Source organism: Pristiophorus japonicus, chromosome 9, assembly GCF_044704955.1.
Source record: "Pristiophorus japonicus isolate sPriJap1 chromosome 9, sPriJap1.hap1, whole genome shotgun sequence".
Classification (NCBI taxonomy): domain Eukaryota; kingdom Metazoa; phylum Chordata; class Chondrichthyes; family Pristiophoridae; genus Pristiophorus; species Pristiophorus japonicus.
Genome location: NC_091985.1, coordinates 213,498,884 through 213,514,756, shown reverse-complemented (window position 1 = coordinate 213,514,756; position 15,873 = coordinate 213,498,884). Strand labels below are relative to the sequence as shown.

The 15,873-nt window shown below is 43.3% G+C and overlaps 1 protein-coding gene and 1 pseudogene across 7 annotated transcripts in view; both read left to right on the top strand.

The window, feature by feature from the left end:
• Window positions 1-15,873, top strand: part of LOC139274114 (zinc finger protein 585A-like) — a 452,513-nt pseudogene that overhangs the window by 304,743 nt on the left and 131,897 nt on the right.
• LOC139273619 (uncharacterized) overlaps window positions 1-15,873 on the top strand; it is a 41,246-nt gene that overhangs the window by 14,509 nt on the left and 10,864 nt on the right. For all 7 annotated transcript variants that reach the window (XR_011595253.1, XM_070890579.1, XM_070890576.1 and 4 more), the window contains 6 exons: window positions 1,176-1,269; window positions 2,742-2,796; window positions 5,236-5,376; window positions 7,288-7,448; window positions 9,095-9,193; window positions 14,837-14,982. Coding sequence is in view for 6 of the 7 variants with exons in the window: in XM_070890579.1 (XP_070746680.1) it covers window positions 1,176-1,269; window positions 2,742-2,796; window positions 5,236-5,376; window positions 7,288-7,448; window positions 9,095-9,193; window positions 14,837-14,982 (696 nt within the window). In the remaining variant the exon portion in view is untranslated. The remainder of the gene's footprint in view (window positions 1-1,175; window positions 1,270-2,741; window positions 2,797-5,235; window positions 5,377-7,287; window positions 7,449-9,094; window positions 9,194-14,836; window positions 14,983-15,873) is intronic.

The window sequence follows — 15,873 nt, the reverse complement described above, 5'->3', positions numbered from 1 at the left end:
GAGACATAGAGAAAAAAAGCTAGGGCATTATGATGAGCATTTATAAAACACTGGTCGGGCCTCAACTGGAGCATTGTATGCAATTATGGGCACTACACTTTAGGAAGGATTGGAAGGCATTGGGGAGGGTGCAGAAAAGATGTGCAATAATAGTTCCATGGATGAGGGACTTCAGTTACCTGAATAAACTGGAGAAGGTTGAGAGGTGATTTGCTAGAGGTATTCAACTTCATGAGGGCCCTTGGCAGAGTAGATAGAGAGAAACTGTTAACATTGGTGAAAGGGTCGAGAACCAGAGGACATAGATTTAAAATTATTGGCAAAAGAACCAAAGGCGACATGTGGAAAAAAGTTTTTAAAGCAGCAAATCATTAGGATCTGGAATGCTTTGCCTGAAAACGTGGAGGAGGCAGACTTAATCATGGCTTTCAAAAGGGAACTGGATAAGTACCTGAAGGGAAAAAACGCAGGCCTACGGGGAAACAGCAGTGGAATGGGACTAGGTGTAGTGCTCTTGCACCGAATGGTCTCTTTCTGTGCTGTAATCATTCTGATTCAGTGATTCTATGAATAGCTGCAGCATGGTGCACATGTATAGTACATTTTTCATTTTAGAACAATATATTCTATCCTTATTTTTATCTAATACTTGTAATGTTAGTCTTGAAGGTAAATTGCAGTATCTACGGTAATTTGGGAAGCAGGCATGATCGGAGTGAACAGTGTTTCTCTCCAGTACTGGCAGCTCCTGTGGCAAAGCACCACAACTAGCAGGTGCGCACGGCAGATGTAATGGGACACGTGACAGGAAAGGTTGTTCTGAAAGTATGATTAACATGACAGCAGGAAGTGGACCCTTACAGAAAGGAAGTGTGCAGAGATGATAGAAAATTACTGCATTAAACATAGAGACAAAGGAAGATTCAAGCACTTGATATGATATTGTGGGGCAATATGTATAATGCCTTCAGCTTTCCGCTGTTCACATTCCTGCTCATTTCTATGAATATTTTTCGACACATTTCTCTGTTTTTACATAATTGTATGTCTCTTGACCTGTCCACTCAGATCCTGGATGTCTGCTGGCTCTCTGCCAGGAGTTTCTGGCAGCACCAAGTTGGACAAAACTTCTAATATTTGTACCTCTAATCATCACTAATCATTGTGTCTTGTAGGTATGTTGAAGAAAATATACAGAAAACCGGAGTTGCAACAGAAACACAAGGATTTACTTTCGTCACCAGTGGAAAGAAAAGGGAATCTCTCACAGTAAGTAATCCCATGAATCTGGCTCATTCTGTGTCTCTCATTAACTGTCTGAGAAGGAATGTCAATAAACACGTCATCACTGTCGGTATATCTCAATGGGACACTCAGCAAACACTAGATTAAGGATAAAGCCTCCAGCGCCTCTGTATGAGGGCTCTGACATCGCCACAGCCACCCTCCCCGAAGCCCTGAAAATCCTTTGGAAATCAATACGGTGCGTATAATTGGTTGTTGTGCCCCAGCCACCTACACTGAAGTGGATTTTACAGTATAGTTGCTTGGATAGGAACCGTGGGTAGTTTCTACCTGTCTAGCCCAAAGGGTGTGATTATTCTACTATAATCACTGGCTGCGATGAGCAAACGTAGCACAGACCAGTGATAGAGATTGTGCCGTCACTTGTATGTTTCGGTATTACACTGGAAAATACTCGCCTAGAATGAACTCCAACAAGGAACATTTTAAACAAGTTACGGGGATCGAGCATGTATTACTTCTAATCCTGGATATAGTCAATGTATTCACCGAGGCATATGAAAGCATGGGCCTTATGCTTGACAGTCATAAGACAAAGGTCCTCCACTAGCCTGTCCTCGCCGCACAACACTGCCGCCCAATCATGAAGATTCACGGCGTGGCCCTGAACTACGAGGGCCACTTACCATACCTCGGGAGCCTATTGTCAACAAAAGCAAACATTGATGCAGAGATTCAACATCTCCTTCAGTGTGCCAGTGCAGCCTTCGGCCGGTTGAGGAAAAGAGCGTTCGAAGACCAGGCCCTCAAACCTACCACCAAGCTTATGGTCGACAGGGCTGTAGTAATACCCACCCTCCTGTATGGGTCAGAGGCATGGATGATGTACAGAAGGCACATCAAGTCGTTGGAGATATATCACCAACGATGTCTCCGCAAGGTCCTGCAAATCCCCTGGGAGGACAGATGCACCAACATCAAAGTCCTCGCCAAGGCTAATATCCCCAGCATTGAAGCATTAACTACACTCGATCAGCTTCTCTGGGCAGGCTATTTAGTTCGCATGCCAGGCACAAGACTCCCTAAGCAATTGCTTTTTGTGGAGCTCCTTCATGGCAAACGAGCCAAAGGTGAGCAGCAGAAACGTTACAAGGACACCCTCAAAGCCTCCCTGGTGAAGTGCGACATCAGCACTGACACCTGGGAGACCCTGGCTGAAGACGGCCCTAGGTGGAGAAAGTGCATCGGAGGGGCGTTGAGCTCTCCAAATCTCAATGCTGCGAGTGTGAAGAGGTCAGGCGCAGGCAGTGGAAGGAGCATGTGGTAAATCAGTGCCATCCCCACATCCCCCACCTGTGACAGGGTCTGTGGCTCTCGTGTTGGACTGTTTAGCCACCAAAGAACTCACTTTAGGAGTAGAAGCAAGTCTTCCTCGATTCCGAAGGACTGCCTATGATGATGATGATAACCTCTAATCAGTGTTTTTAATTTCACAGGGAAATGCTACGCTCCACCTCTACCCGCAATTCCAAGCTCTGCAACTGATGGAAGGTAAAGTCACAGTTACTAACAGCATTTCAGACAATAGGAGGGGAAACGCTGACTGTCTTTGCCCCTCAATTTTGTGATGTTTCAACAATTGAACTGTGAGCCTGTCACAGGCAGGGTGTGACCCCAGATTAATCGACGGTTCCTAAATATTGAAATTAGTACTCGCAGGTTTTAGCAACGTAGCATTAGTGAGCACGTATTCTATTGGAAGTGAAGTATAGAATGCATTCTGGGAACATGATAGACATTTCGTGTGGGATGCCTCATACTTGAAATTGTAGGTTGATGGACAGGTGATTGAATTGTGCTCACCTGAGAAATATTTATGTTGGTCTTTTGCGAGTGAGGAAGATATAAGAGAGGGAGAAAGATAGAGATAGAGAGAGAGAGAGGATGACAGAGAGAGCGAGTGAGAGAGAGAGAAAGAGAGAGAGAGAAAGAAAGAGAGAAGTGATATATTATCCGCTCGTAGAACAAAGACAGTTATTGGTCGATTTGATAGCGGTTCGGCATTCTGAGGGATTGTGTGCAGCAGAGTCGAGAAAAAAAACTATTTGCATTGGTAATAATCGATAATTAGTAAGTTTACAATCATCACCAAAAGAGTGGAGAGGTTAGGAGATGTGTTATGCAGTTGGTTGTGAGGATATATACTGACCTATCACAAACAATGGCAGGCACAGGTTCACAATCGTTTTGAAAGGGAAGATAATACATATTTGACAAAGGAAAATATGTGAATGGGGAAAGGAGAGGGAAATGCCACAAAGGGAATTGCTCTTTCAGAGAACCAGCGCAGGGACAATGAGCCGAATGTCCTCCTTTTGCATTGTTTAATTCTACGATGCTATTTGCTTATTGTCCTGGTGCATCTATTTCCGCTCTACATGGGGTGATTTACCCTTTATTGCAGTAGGTTTTATGTCGGAAATAATCAAAGGCAGAAAATTCTGAGAGCACGCATCAAAGGGCTAAGTTTGAATTAAATGGTAGTTCGTGTCAGCCGGAACTCCATGGTACCATTCTCACCTCTGAGGCAGATGATAGTGAATTAAAATACTCCAACAGTCAAGCACATAGGTTGTATGACATTTCACTGCAGTACTGAGTGATTGTTAAATTGGAGATGAACAGAGGGTAGAGAGACCAAATGAGGAATAATCAGAGGAATAAAAACTAAGTGGTGAAGAATCACGGGTAATATAAACTAAACGGGAAATTAACTGGAGAATAATCAGGGTAAAAGAAACTAACTGGGAAATAACAAAGAAATAGAAACTAAATTAAAACAAACAGGAGAATAGACACTAAAATGTAATAAAATGGCGTATATAAATACATGGGCAATGCACATGGAGAATATAAACTCAGTGGGGCATATGCAGCGGGATAGAAACTAAATGTGTAATAAACGGCGGAATGGGGACTAACTGGGAAATAACAGGTAGAATTGTATCTAAATGTGCAATATGGAGGAGAATAGGAAACTAAACAAGATCGTGCTCAGACACAATTTGATATCAAGCCCGCATTAAAGATAATAGGGCAGATGACCAAAAGCTTTATGCAAGAGGTAGTTTTTAAGGAGCGACTTAAAGTAGGAGATGGAGGTAGAGAGGTGGAGTGGTTTGCAGAGGGAATTGCTTATCTTAGGGCCCAGGCAGCTGAACGTAAGGCCACTAATAGTAGGGAATTGAGATGCGTAAGTGGCTAGAATTGATGGAGCTCAGTGATATTGGAGGGTTGTCGGGCTAGAGGAGGTTACAGAGATAGGGAAGGTCGAGGCCACGAGGGATTTATTGAACACATCGATTTTAATTTTAATATCGAGGCATTGCCAGAGTGGGCGGGAGAGTCGGTTACAAACAACAGGGTTGATGGGTGAACGGGATTTGCTGCAAGTTAAGATCCGAGCAGCAGAGTTTTGCATTAGGGGGATTATTAACTACATTGGGAGTAAACAAAGGGAATACTAGCACATAGAATCAAACATAGAACAAATTAAGAGGCAGAGAAGAAGAGTTCGATTGAGTATATGAAGTTCTGTGCATAAAGGTTGATGAGCAGGGAGATAGACAACTAAGGTATCACAGCACCACTATTGAGAGAAGGCTACAATTACAACGTAATGTCTTCTTTCAGTTTATCTTATAAAATGGACACAAGAATTTATAATGTGGTAAATGTTGATGGGAAGGTTTGACAAAAAACTGATTTCGTGAAAAAAGTTGCAGACAGGAATGTGAACAGACATAAGATTTTTTGTTTCACATGTATTTATATGATATATCTCAGAAATACCATGCAGGATATTATAATACAATATATTTGGGAATTACAAATGCATGGATATGAAATGTAAAGTCCAATTCCCGCAGCTGAACCTGGAATTCTGGAGCAACATCTGCTTCTGCCACTGCTTGTTCTGTGCTCCCACAGGTGTGGCAGACTACCTGGCCACCGAGATCAGCACATCCAAACAGAAGAAGTTTAACCTGGTGACCTTTATCGATACACCAGGGCTTGTGGATGGAGACATGATCTATGAGTTTGACGTTGATAAAGCGCTTACCTGGCTGGGTAAGAAATCAAACTAGATTAAATATATTAATTGAAGTTGAAGTGTGGTGAGAGGTTGAAGGAGGTTTTCCGCGCGAGTGCGTTAGAAATTTATGATAGGTGTGAGGAAGGGGAATGAATAGGTAGAATCAGAGACCCGAATGTATGGGGGAGGGTGATAAAGGGATGGGAGAGAAGTGAAAGATATGGGAGGGCTGAAGTGTATAGAGGGGGAAGTGAAGTGTATGGATCGGGAAACGTGAGTTATGGGAGGGACTGTATGGTAGGGAAGAGTAGGTGATGAGTAAGTGAGGGTTGGAAGAATATGGAATGGGAAGTGAAGGGTATGGGCAGAGGTGAAGTGTATGGAAGGCTAAGTGAAATGTATGGGAAGGGGTGAAGTTATGGTTGGGTAAATCAAATCTCTGGGAAGGTGTGAAGGGTAGGGAATGGGACGTGAATATTATGGAAGGATTTGAAGTGTACCGAAGGTGAAGTGAATAATATTGTAGGGTGTGAATGGCATGGAAAGTAAATTTAAGTGTATGGAAGGGCAAGTGTAGTTTATGGGCGGAGGTGAAGGGTATGAAAGGGCGAATGCAATGTATGGGAATGGATGAAGGGTATGGAAGGGTAACTGAAATGTATGGGAAGGGATGAAGGGTATGGAAGGGTGACTGAAATGTATGGGGAGTGATAAAGGGTATGGAAGGGTAAATGAAATGTATGGGAAGGGATGCAAGGATAAGTGAAGTGTATGGAGGTGAACTTAAGTCTGGAGGAGCTTCCAGAAGTAGGGTGAGCTAAAAGCTGCAGAGAAAACTATGGGCTGGCATGAGGATTTTAAATTTACCGGATCTAGAGAATTAGATCACAAGATAGGTCAGTGAATATGGGAGTGATGGGCGACCAACACTCAGTGTGGCCGGATGTGGAAGACTGAGGATGGAGTTTTAAACGAGCTTGGTAAGCGTGTGTTGGCAGTATCACATTTCATGATTTCAGGTTTGAAGATCCATGCGGTAGAATTTCAGTTTGCCTTCTTTGTGAGCAGACTCGGTGGCCGTACTACCCATCCACTGAAGAATCCACACCTAGTAGCGTAGAACTAATAACAATCACCGATAGCGGCCTGCTGATTGCTCACCCGGTGGTGAGCCTGCAAGGTTCTGAAACGAAGTAGGAAAAATACAGCCCACCAGTGACAGTCTGCCTCTCATCTTCTAATTAATTAGTGCGATGGTTGGTGACACAGGGTGTCCTGGAGTACAGCAGAACCTGTCTTACCGCGTAGTATGGGAATGGAATCCCATTCAGTCCAGGCCGGGTAGGCATAGCAGGTTCCCTTCTCTGAAGGGAAGGTAGTCAATGTTTGCGACAATAATCCAGCAGCTTTCATGATAATTTCTCTGCTACCAATTTCATTCAGTTTCACAACTTACCATGCTGATATTTCAATTAAAAAATCTCTGGTTTCTAGGTCCAGTACCACAGCCACTTCATTACCACCCACTTCATGAAGGGAGCCATCTTTGTTTCCCTTTTTTAATGCTTTCTCCATTCTGGAGCATTACTCTTGCCGGGTTCTGATTCACAGGCATGGGATGGCCTCTGGTACCTGGTGTGGGTAACGACTCTATACATTTCAGCCAAGACACTGCATTGTCTGGCTTTTCATTGCTACAGCGCATTCAGTACCCTCACCTTCCCTGCACCTGGTTGGAGTCAATGGTCAGAGATCAACTACGGGAGTCAATCGTTGACCCAGGGCCCATTCAGGAAAGTTGCAGCATTCAGTGTACCCTGGCTAAGCGTACTTAAAACAGCAGAACTTGTGAGCAAAGGTTTGTACCATCATACGCTTCAATCCGACACCTTTCAATGCATTTTCCACCCTTTCAATGTAATTATCGACTCGCTTTCTGTCTTCAGGTGAGCAGGCAGATCTGATCTTTGTCTTCTTTGACCCGATGGGCCAGGCCCTGTGTAAACGAACCCTGAATGTGGTAGAAATCCTGAACGAAAAACACGGCGATAAACTGAAGTTCTACCTGAGCAAAGCCGATGAAGCTGGTCATGAGAGTGACAGACAGGTACAGACAGAGTTCGTGTTTGTTGCAGCTGGGAAGCTACTTCGTGAATGGATTTCCAACTTTGGTGATGTGATCATGGTGCTCAGTGAAAATTGCGACCAATTAATAAAAGGCAGATGTGGTGAAATCCATGCATACAGTGAGACTCTGTATACACAGCACCTTGATTCTATCCTGGCACACATAAATTAAGGTGTTCCTTTTGAATGAGAAAATTATGCTATTAAAATCAACTCATTAATTGTGTAGAGGCGACTGGTTCCCTATTTTAAAGTCATACATATTGTCCTTATAGAGCTGGTCTCCAGTTGTCCTGGTTAATCATTGCCACTGGACCAAGCCCTAGCTCTGTCAAGTCCGTGTGGTGGCTGGGGTGCAACAGCCACCACACATTAAAACAATCCACGCACAGGCACCCTTCAAGATGTAGTTCGGGATCCAGAATATTTGGTCCTTCATTGAAACACCTGTGAACTCGTCCATTTTCGGCGTGGAAGCAAGTCATCCTCATTTGGAGGGACTGCCTATGATGATGATGATGATTTGGGTATATTTCATTGATTTGATATTGTTACTTATAATTAAGTGGCAAGTCTTACTACAATTTGGAAATTGATTGTTTTGAAGCTTCTTGGTCTTTCTCTGCTGGAGAAACTCAGGGGCGGGAAGACATGAATCTGAGATGTTTCATCACCACCAGTGGTGGGTGATGTAACCACCAGGACTACAGGTGGTTATGGGGTTTCCAGTATTAACTTGGACAAAGGAATTGAGAAGAGGAAAAAAAAATACACGGGAAAAGTGACAACAGAAATTAGGTTTCGTAGACAGGTAATGCATCAGGCATAAGGTTTTGAACAGGCCGTAAAAAATAAAAGGATTAACACTTGCCAATAGCTGTCTGTTGCAATAGCTGACAACGTGATTTGAATCCAGTATAAGAATGGTTTGCATGATAGTCGAGCAACTTTCAAATCCTAATATACATGGTGTAATGTTTTGAGAGGCTTTTCAACCCATGTTGCGAACTGTGCATCAACTTAACTGTGCACTGGAACTAGATGTATGGCATCAGCAGCATTGGTGGAGTGACATGACTAACACGCATAGTACAGAGTTCTGGGATCAGATTAAAAGAAAGACTTGTATCTCTATAGCGCCTGTCACGACCGACGGACGCCTCAAAGCGCTTTACAGCCAATGAAGTACTTTTGGAGTGAAGTCACTGTTGTAATGTGGGTGAAAACTGCATGGTGGGAGGTCCCGACTTTTGGTTCAGAAGTTAAACTGAAACCTTGTCTGGCCGCTCAGGTGAACGTAAGAAATCCGCTGGCACTATTTGAAGAAGGTAGAGATGTTGGCAAATATTCATTCCTTAATGAACGTCACTATAATACAGCTTAACTGGGCACTTATCTCAATACTGTTTGCAGGAGGTTGCCTTGCACAAATTTGCTGCCGCGTTTGCCTGACAATCACAGTGACTGTACTGCTGCAGTTGATGAATTGTGAAGTGCTTTTGGACATTCTGAGGATTTTCAAAGCTCTATAATAATAGGATTTATTTTCTTCTGATGGGATGTAGTTTGCTCAAGTCCGGACATGTGCTCAGATTTACAGTGGAATATGTCTGTGTTCTTTCTCAGAGAGTGATGATGCAGATAGTGCAAGAGCTGTGCAAGAGACCCGGGCTCAACAAATGTGGCTTTGATATGCCAACCATCTACATCCCAGATCCCAACAAGGTAAGGCCATGGTTTCCTCAATTTAAATGAGAAATGTACAGAAATAACGCTCTATTAAGCCTGCACGTGTGGTTTCCAATGTGCATGTTGGATAAGGAACTGGTATCAACCGCGTAGGCAGAGCGAATTCATCAATTGGGTAGATCCACCTGAAGCCAGATCACAGTTTCAGTCCTGCAGTGCAGTGTGTTGGGTGACTGCTGTTAACCAACTTCATAAGTAATTTAGAAACATAGAAACAAAAAACCATAGAAATTTACAGCGCAGAAGGAGGCCATTCTGCACCATCATGTCCGCGCCAGCCGACAAAGAGCCACATGGCCCTTGGTCCGCAGCCATAAAGGTTACATATAAACCCATCAACAATGATGGAAAGTCAAAGAGCACCAGCTCAACCAATCCGCCTCACCACAACTGTGACACCCCCTATACCAAAACATATTACACTCCACCCCAACCTGAGTCATGTGATCTCCTGGGAGAGACAAAAAAACAGATAAAAACCCAGGCCAATTTAGGGAGAAAAAATCTGGGAAAATTCCTCTCCAACCCATGCAGGCGATCGAAACTAGTCGAGGAGATCACCCTGGCCGTATTCTATTCCCTGCAGTACTTACCATTATACCTGCTCTGTCCAACAAAAGGTCATCCAGTCTAATCGCAATTACCAGCTCTAGGTCTGTAATCTTGCAGGTTACAGCACTTTAAGTGCCAATCCAACCATCTCTTAAAAGTGGTGAGGGTTTCTGTATCCACCACTCTTCTAGGCAGCGAGTTCCAAATCCCCACAACCCTCTGTGTAAAGAAGCCCCACCCCCCTCAAATCCCCTTTAAAACTTCCACCAACCACCTTAAAACCATGCCCCCTCGGAATAGACCCATCCACCATTGGAAATAGACCCTTATAATCCAGTATGTCCAGGCCCTCAATATTTTCTACACCTCAATGAGATCTCCACTCAACCTCCTCTGTTCCAATGAGAACAAACCCAGCCGATGCAATCTGTCCTCTTAATGAAGATTCGCCATTCCAGGCAGCATCCTAGTAAATCTTCTCTAATGCAATCACGTCCTTCTGATAGTACGGCGACCAGAACTGCATGCAACACTCCAGCTATGGCCTAACCAAAGCATTATACAATTTAAGCATAACTTCACTGAACTTATATTCTATGACTCGGCCAATAAAGGCAAGCATTCCATATGCCATCTTAACCACCTTACCCACCTGGCCTGCTACTTTCAGGGACTGTGGACAAGCACTCCAAGGCCCCTTTGTTCATCTACACTATTAAATGGCCTACCGCTTAATGTGTATACCCTTTCCTTATTAGCCATCCAAAAGTGCATCACCTCACACTTCTCTGAATTAAATTCCATTTGCCACTGCTCTGCCCACCTGGCCAGTAGATTGATATCGTCCTGCAGCCCATGACTTTCCTCTTCATTATCAATCACACAGCCAATTTTAGTTTTGGCTGCAAACTTTATAATCATACTCGCTATATTCAAATCTAAACCGTTGATATATACCACAAAAAGCAAGGGTCCCAATACTGAGCCATGCAGAACCCAACTGGAAACATCCTTCCAGTCACAAAAACATCTATCAATCATTATCCTTTGCTTCCTACCTCTAAGCCAATTTTGTATCCAACGTGACACTTTGCCCTGTATCCCATGGGCTTTAACCTTCATGATCAGTCTACCATGTGGGACCTTATCAAAAGCTTTGCTAAAGTCCATATATACTACAACGTATGCACTACCCTCATTGACCCACTTGGTTACCTCCTCAAAATATTCAATAGGCTTAGTCAGACACGATCTTCCCTTAACAAATCTGTGCTGACTGTCCCTAATTAATCCTTGCCTTTCCAAATGCAGATTTATCCTGTCTTTCAGGAATTTTCCAATAATTTTCCCACCACTGAGGTTAGGCTGACAGGCCTGTAATTACTCGGTCTATCTCTTTCTCCCTTTTTGAACAAGCGTACTACATTAGCAGTCCTCCAATCCTCCGGCACCATGCCCAGATCCAAAGAGGATTGGAAAATGATGGTCAAGGCCTCTGCTATTTCCTCTTTTACTTCACTCAACAGCCTGAGATGCCTTTCATCCGGGCCTGGGGACTTATCTAATTTCAAAGCTGCTAAACTCCTTAATAATTCCTCTCTCTATATATTTATTCCATCCAGAATATCACACTCCTCCTCGATAGCAGTATCTGCATTGCCCCTTTCCTTTGTGAAAAAATATGCAAAGTATTCGTTTAGAACCCTCCCAACATCCTCCACAAAATGATTCCCCTCATGATCTCTAATAGGCCCTACCTTTTCTTTCGTTACCCTCTTACTCTTAATATATTTATAGAACATCTTAGGGATTTCCTTAATTTTAATGGCCAAGAATTCCTTGTGCTCTCTCTTAGCATTCCTAATATCCTTTTTAATTTTGCCTCTTAACTTTCTATATTCCTCTAAAGTTGCCTTAGTATTTAGCCATTGATATATGACATAAACGTCCCTTTTTTTCTTAATCTTCCCCTGAAGGTCTGTAGACATCTAGGGGGCTCTAGAATTATTTTTTCCAGCCTTTTTCTTTAAGGGCACATGTTTGGCCTGAGCCTTCCGGATCTCCTCCTTAAATGCCTCCCTCTGTTCCGACATTGATTTACCCACAAGTTTCTGTTTCCAGTCCACCATGGCGAAATCACTCCTTAACTTAGCAAAATTAGCCTTTCCCCAAATCGGAAGTTTTATTCCAGGCCGAGTTTTGTCCTTATCCATAACCAATTTGAATCTGACTGAATTATGGTCACTGAGACCCAAGTGCACTCCCACTAATACCCTTTCAACCTTCCCAGCTTCAATCCCCAAACTTAAATCCAAGATCGCCCCCTCTCGTGTTGGGCTTGCTACATACTGACTAAAAAAGTTATCTTGAATGCATTTCAAGAATTACGCACCCTCTATACCCTTCACACTAAATTTGTCCCAAACAATATTTGGATAGTTAAAATCCGCTACTATTGCTACCCTATGGTTTTTGGACTTCACAGCAATTTACCTACATATTTGCTCCTCTATCTCCCTCCCACTGTTTGGTAATACACGCCCAGCAGTGTGATCGCCCCTTTTTTATTTTTCATTTCGACCCATATGGCCTCATTTGATGATGCCTCTAACATATCATCCCTTCTCACCGCTGTAATATTTTTTTAAATCTGTAACGCAACCCCGCCCCCATTTTTACCCCCTCTCTATCTTGTCTAAAAATCCTGTAGCCAGGAATATTGATCTGCCAAACCTGCCCCTCTTTCAGCAATGTTTCTGTAATGGCTATAATATTATACTCCCAAGTGTCTACCTGTGCTCTTAGCTCATCCGACTTATTCGTTATACTCCTTGCATTAAAGTATATACTATTTAGCACAGGAAGACCACCTTGCTTACTACATACTAAGCCATGTCTGCTCTGTCTTACAGGTTCACTTTCTAGATTCTTGCTATCCAACTCCTGCTTTACTTCCTTCCCTTTTGAATTCGTTCTCAGGTTCCCATCCCCCTGCCAAGCTAATTTAAACTCTCCCCAACAGCACTAGCAAAACACCTCGTGAGGATATTGGTCCCGCCGCTGTTGAGGTGCAACCTGTCCAGTTTGTACAGGTCCCACCTCCCCCAGAAGTGGTTCCAATGCCTCAAGAATTTAAAGCCCTCCCTCCTACACTAATTTTCCAGCCACTCTATCCTCTCTATCCTATTCTTATACTCATTAGCACGTGGCACCAGTAGTAACCCGGAGATTACTACCCTTGAGGTCCTACCCTTTAATTTTCTTCCTAGCTCGCTGAATTCTTCCTGTAGGACCTCATTCCTTATTTTACCTATGTCGTTGGTCCCGATATGGACCAAGACCTCTAGCTGTTTACCCTCTCCGCTCCGCAGAATGCCCTGCATCCGTTCTGTGACATCCTTGATCCTGGCACCAGGGAGGCACAAAACCATTCGGGAGTCATGTCTACGGATGCAGCAACGCCTGTCTGTTTCTCTCACTATGGAATCCCCTATCACTAGGGCACTTTTGTTCTTCGTCCCTCGTCCCTGTGCAGCTGAGCCACCTGTGATGCCTTGGAATTGGCTCTGGCTGCACTCCCCAGAAAAACTATCATCCTTACCGATACTCAGAAGTCAATATTGGTTTGAAAGCGAGATGGACTCGCGGGGGTACTTCTGAGCTATCTGCCTAGCACACTTATTATGTTTGGTGATCACCCACTTCCCCTTTACCTGCACGCCTTTAAGCTGTGGGGTGATCACCTCCTGGAAGGTGCTGTCCTCACATTTGATTGTGCATATAATTTGTTCTCGACAGAAGGGTGGTTCTGGATAAGTAGCTTTTATTGCCCCTCCCAAGTTGCCTTGAGATGATTGTGGGCATTCTCTTTGAGTCCTTGTGACGGCACTGCTCTGGCGTCAGGAGCACAATTTCACGAAATTGACCCAATCCGGTAAAGCAATGGTGATATATGTCCCCGTGAGGGTGAAATGTAGCATGGAGGGTGATTTGGAGATGTTGGTGCTCCCAGTACTTTGCGGCTCTTATTTTTTTAGGATCGAGTTCGCAGAGGAGTGAAAAGTTTTGTTGAAGTAACTTCAGAGAGTTGCTGAAGTTCATCCTGCAGACCATATGTACAGCAGCTGCATTTTGTCGATAGTTGAGCAATTACTATTAGGTTGAATTAAGGCTGATTTAGGGAATAGGTCCCAGCGTCTCAGATATTCTTCAATTTGGATAAGTGTGGGGTGATGCATTTCCATACGGGAAACTCCAAGATTGTGCTCACAAGGTACCGGTACTTGTTAAAGGCTAATATGAAGGGAGGAAACGTGGTGTTAGAACCAATAAATCATTGACGATCCACAAGCAGTATTACAAGGACATTGATACGATAAACCGAGATTTACGTTGTATTTGTACAATTGTACAATATATACTAAGAACACTATAACGAGCTTTGATATGGTTTCTATCGGAATATTGCAGCCCATTTTGGAAGGCACAGATGGTGAGAGATATCGAGGCCCTTTAGAATGAATAGTGCAGAGTGATCAAAGCGATGCTCATTATTCGGGCCCTTTGTTTTGGGGATAGCTCCATAAATTGAGCTGAATTTCGTAAGAGAAATGTTAGTTCGGTGGGAATATCATTGAAGGCTTTAAAACGATGAAAAGATTAAATTCTGTTCAGCTGTATGAGTTATTCCGCGCCTGGGAGGAGTATGGGTAGCGAGCATAAAATATATGACAAAAATGTTCGACATTCGGATTAAGAATCCTGAAATTTTGGACAGATTACAGAGACATGCAGTGAATACAGATTCGCCACAGTTCAATCGGAGCATCAAGAGTTATTCAGCTAGCTGTACAGTTGTGTGACTGGTAAAATTATCTCCATTGAGTTAGTTTAGGAATCAATGCCACAAATTCTCAGGTAAAGGCAACCAGCAGGTAAGGAGGTCGCAGAAGGATCAGTTTAATGATCGACGTGGATAATAGAATGCACAATGTGTCCTTCAGAAGGAGATGCCTCTAATTTATTAGTTGGTAGTTCCTCTGTCTGTTTGTGTCTTTGGACTGGTAGCCAACACGTTGCGTGAATCAGATCCAAGAGGTGTGCACAACAATAGAAAAGACGATAAACCGGACAGTTCAGAACGCGCTGAACCAGCTGGAGAAGGACTGCGAGCTGATCATCCGCACAACCAGGTGTCAGCTCGAGGAGAGCAGGTGAGGCTTTAGTGTGTGTTGTGTTCACGAGAGGTGCAGTAAGTCTGGGAAAACAAGGATGGGAGTAAACAACATTGTCAGAAATGGTAACAGAAAAATAATTATAATTGAAGAAGGAATCAGGACAAGGAGACTGGGCTCTATATTCCTTTCTTGCCTCTTGTGTATCCCCGATTTAAATCACTCCACCATTGGTGGCCGTGCTTTCAGCTGCCGAGGGCCTAAGCTCTGGAATGCCCGCTCTAAGTCTCGTCACCTCACTACCGCTCTTTCCTCATTTAAGATGCTCCTTAAAACCTAACTCTAAGACCAAGCTATTGGTGACCTACCCTAATATCTCCTTATGTTTCTCAGTGTGAAATTTTGTTTGATAACGCTACAGTGAAGCTGCTTGAGATGTTTTACAACTTTAAAGGCGCTATATAAATATAAGGTCTTGTTATCATATAAGGAATATTTCGATAGGAAAATGGGACTTAATTTCTTCAGCAAATATCAAACTTCTACGTGATCTCATCGAAACTTTCATGTTAATGGGGTAGTTGACAAAGATTATTGTGAACTGTTCATATATCAAGGCACACGAGGCAGAATCGATCGGGGATTAGGAGCAAGAACAGAAATCAGATAAACCATTTTATCCAAAGTGAACTGAGATCCTGAAATCCATGGAAGAGTATTGAAGCGCGAATCACACAGAAACTGGAGTCAGGATTGAGCGATATTTATGTGGATGCACAAGGCATTCAAAACAAAGTTGGAACAAAACAAAATAAGAAGCTATAATAATTATGAATAAATAGGACATAGCTGTAACGGGAACATTCCTTAGATTTCGACTGGCTTGCCAAATTATTATCACTGAAATTGCAGTCTCCGTGTCCGCATACT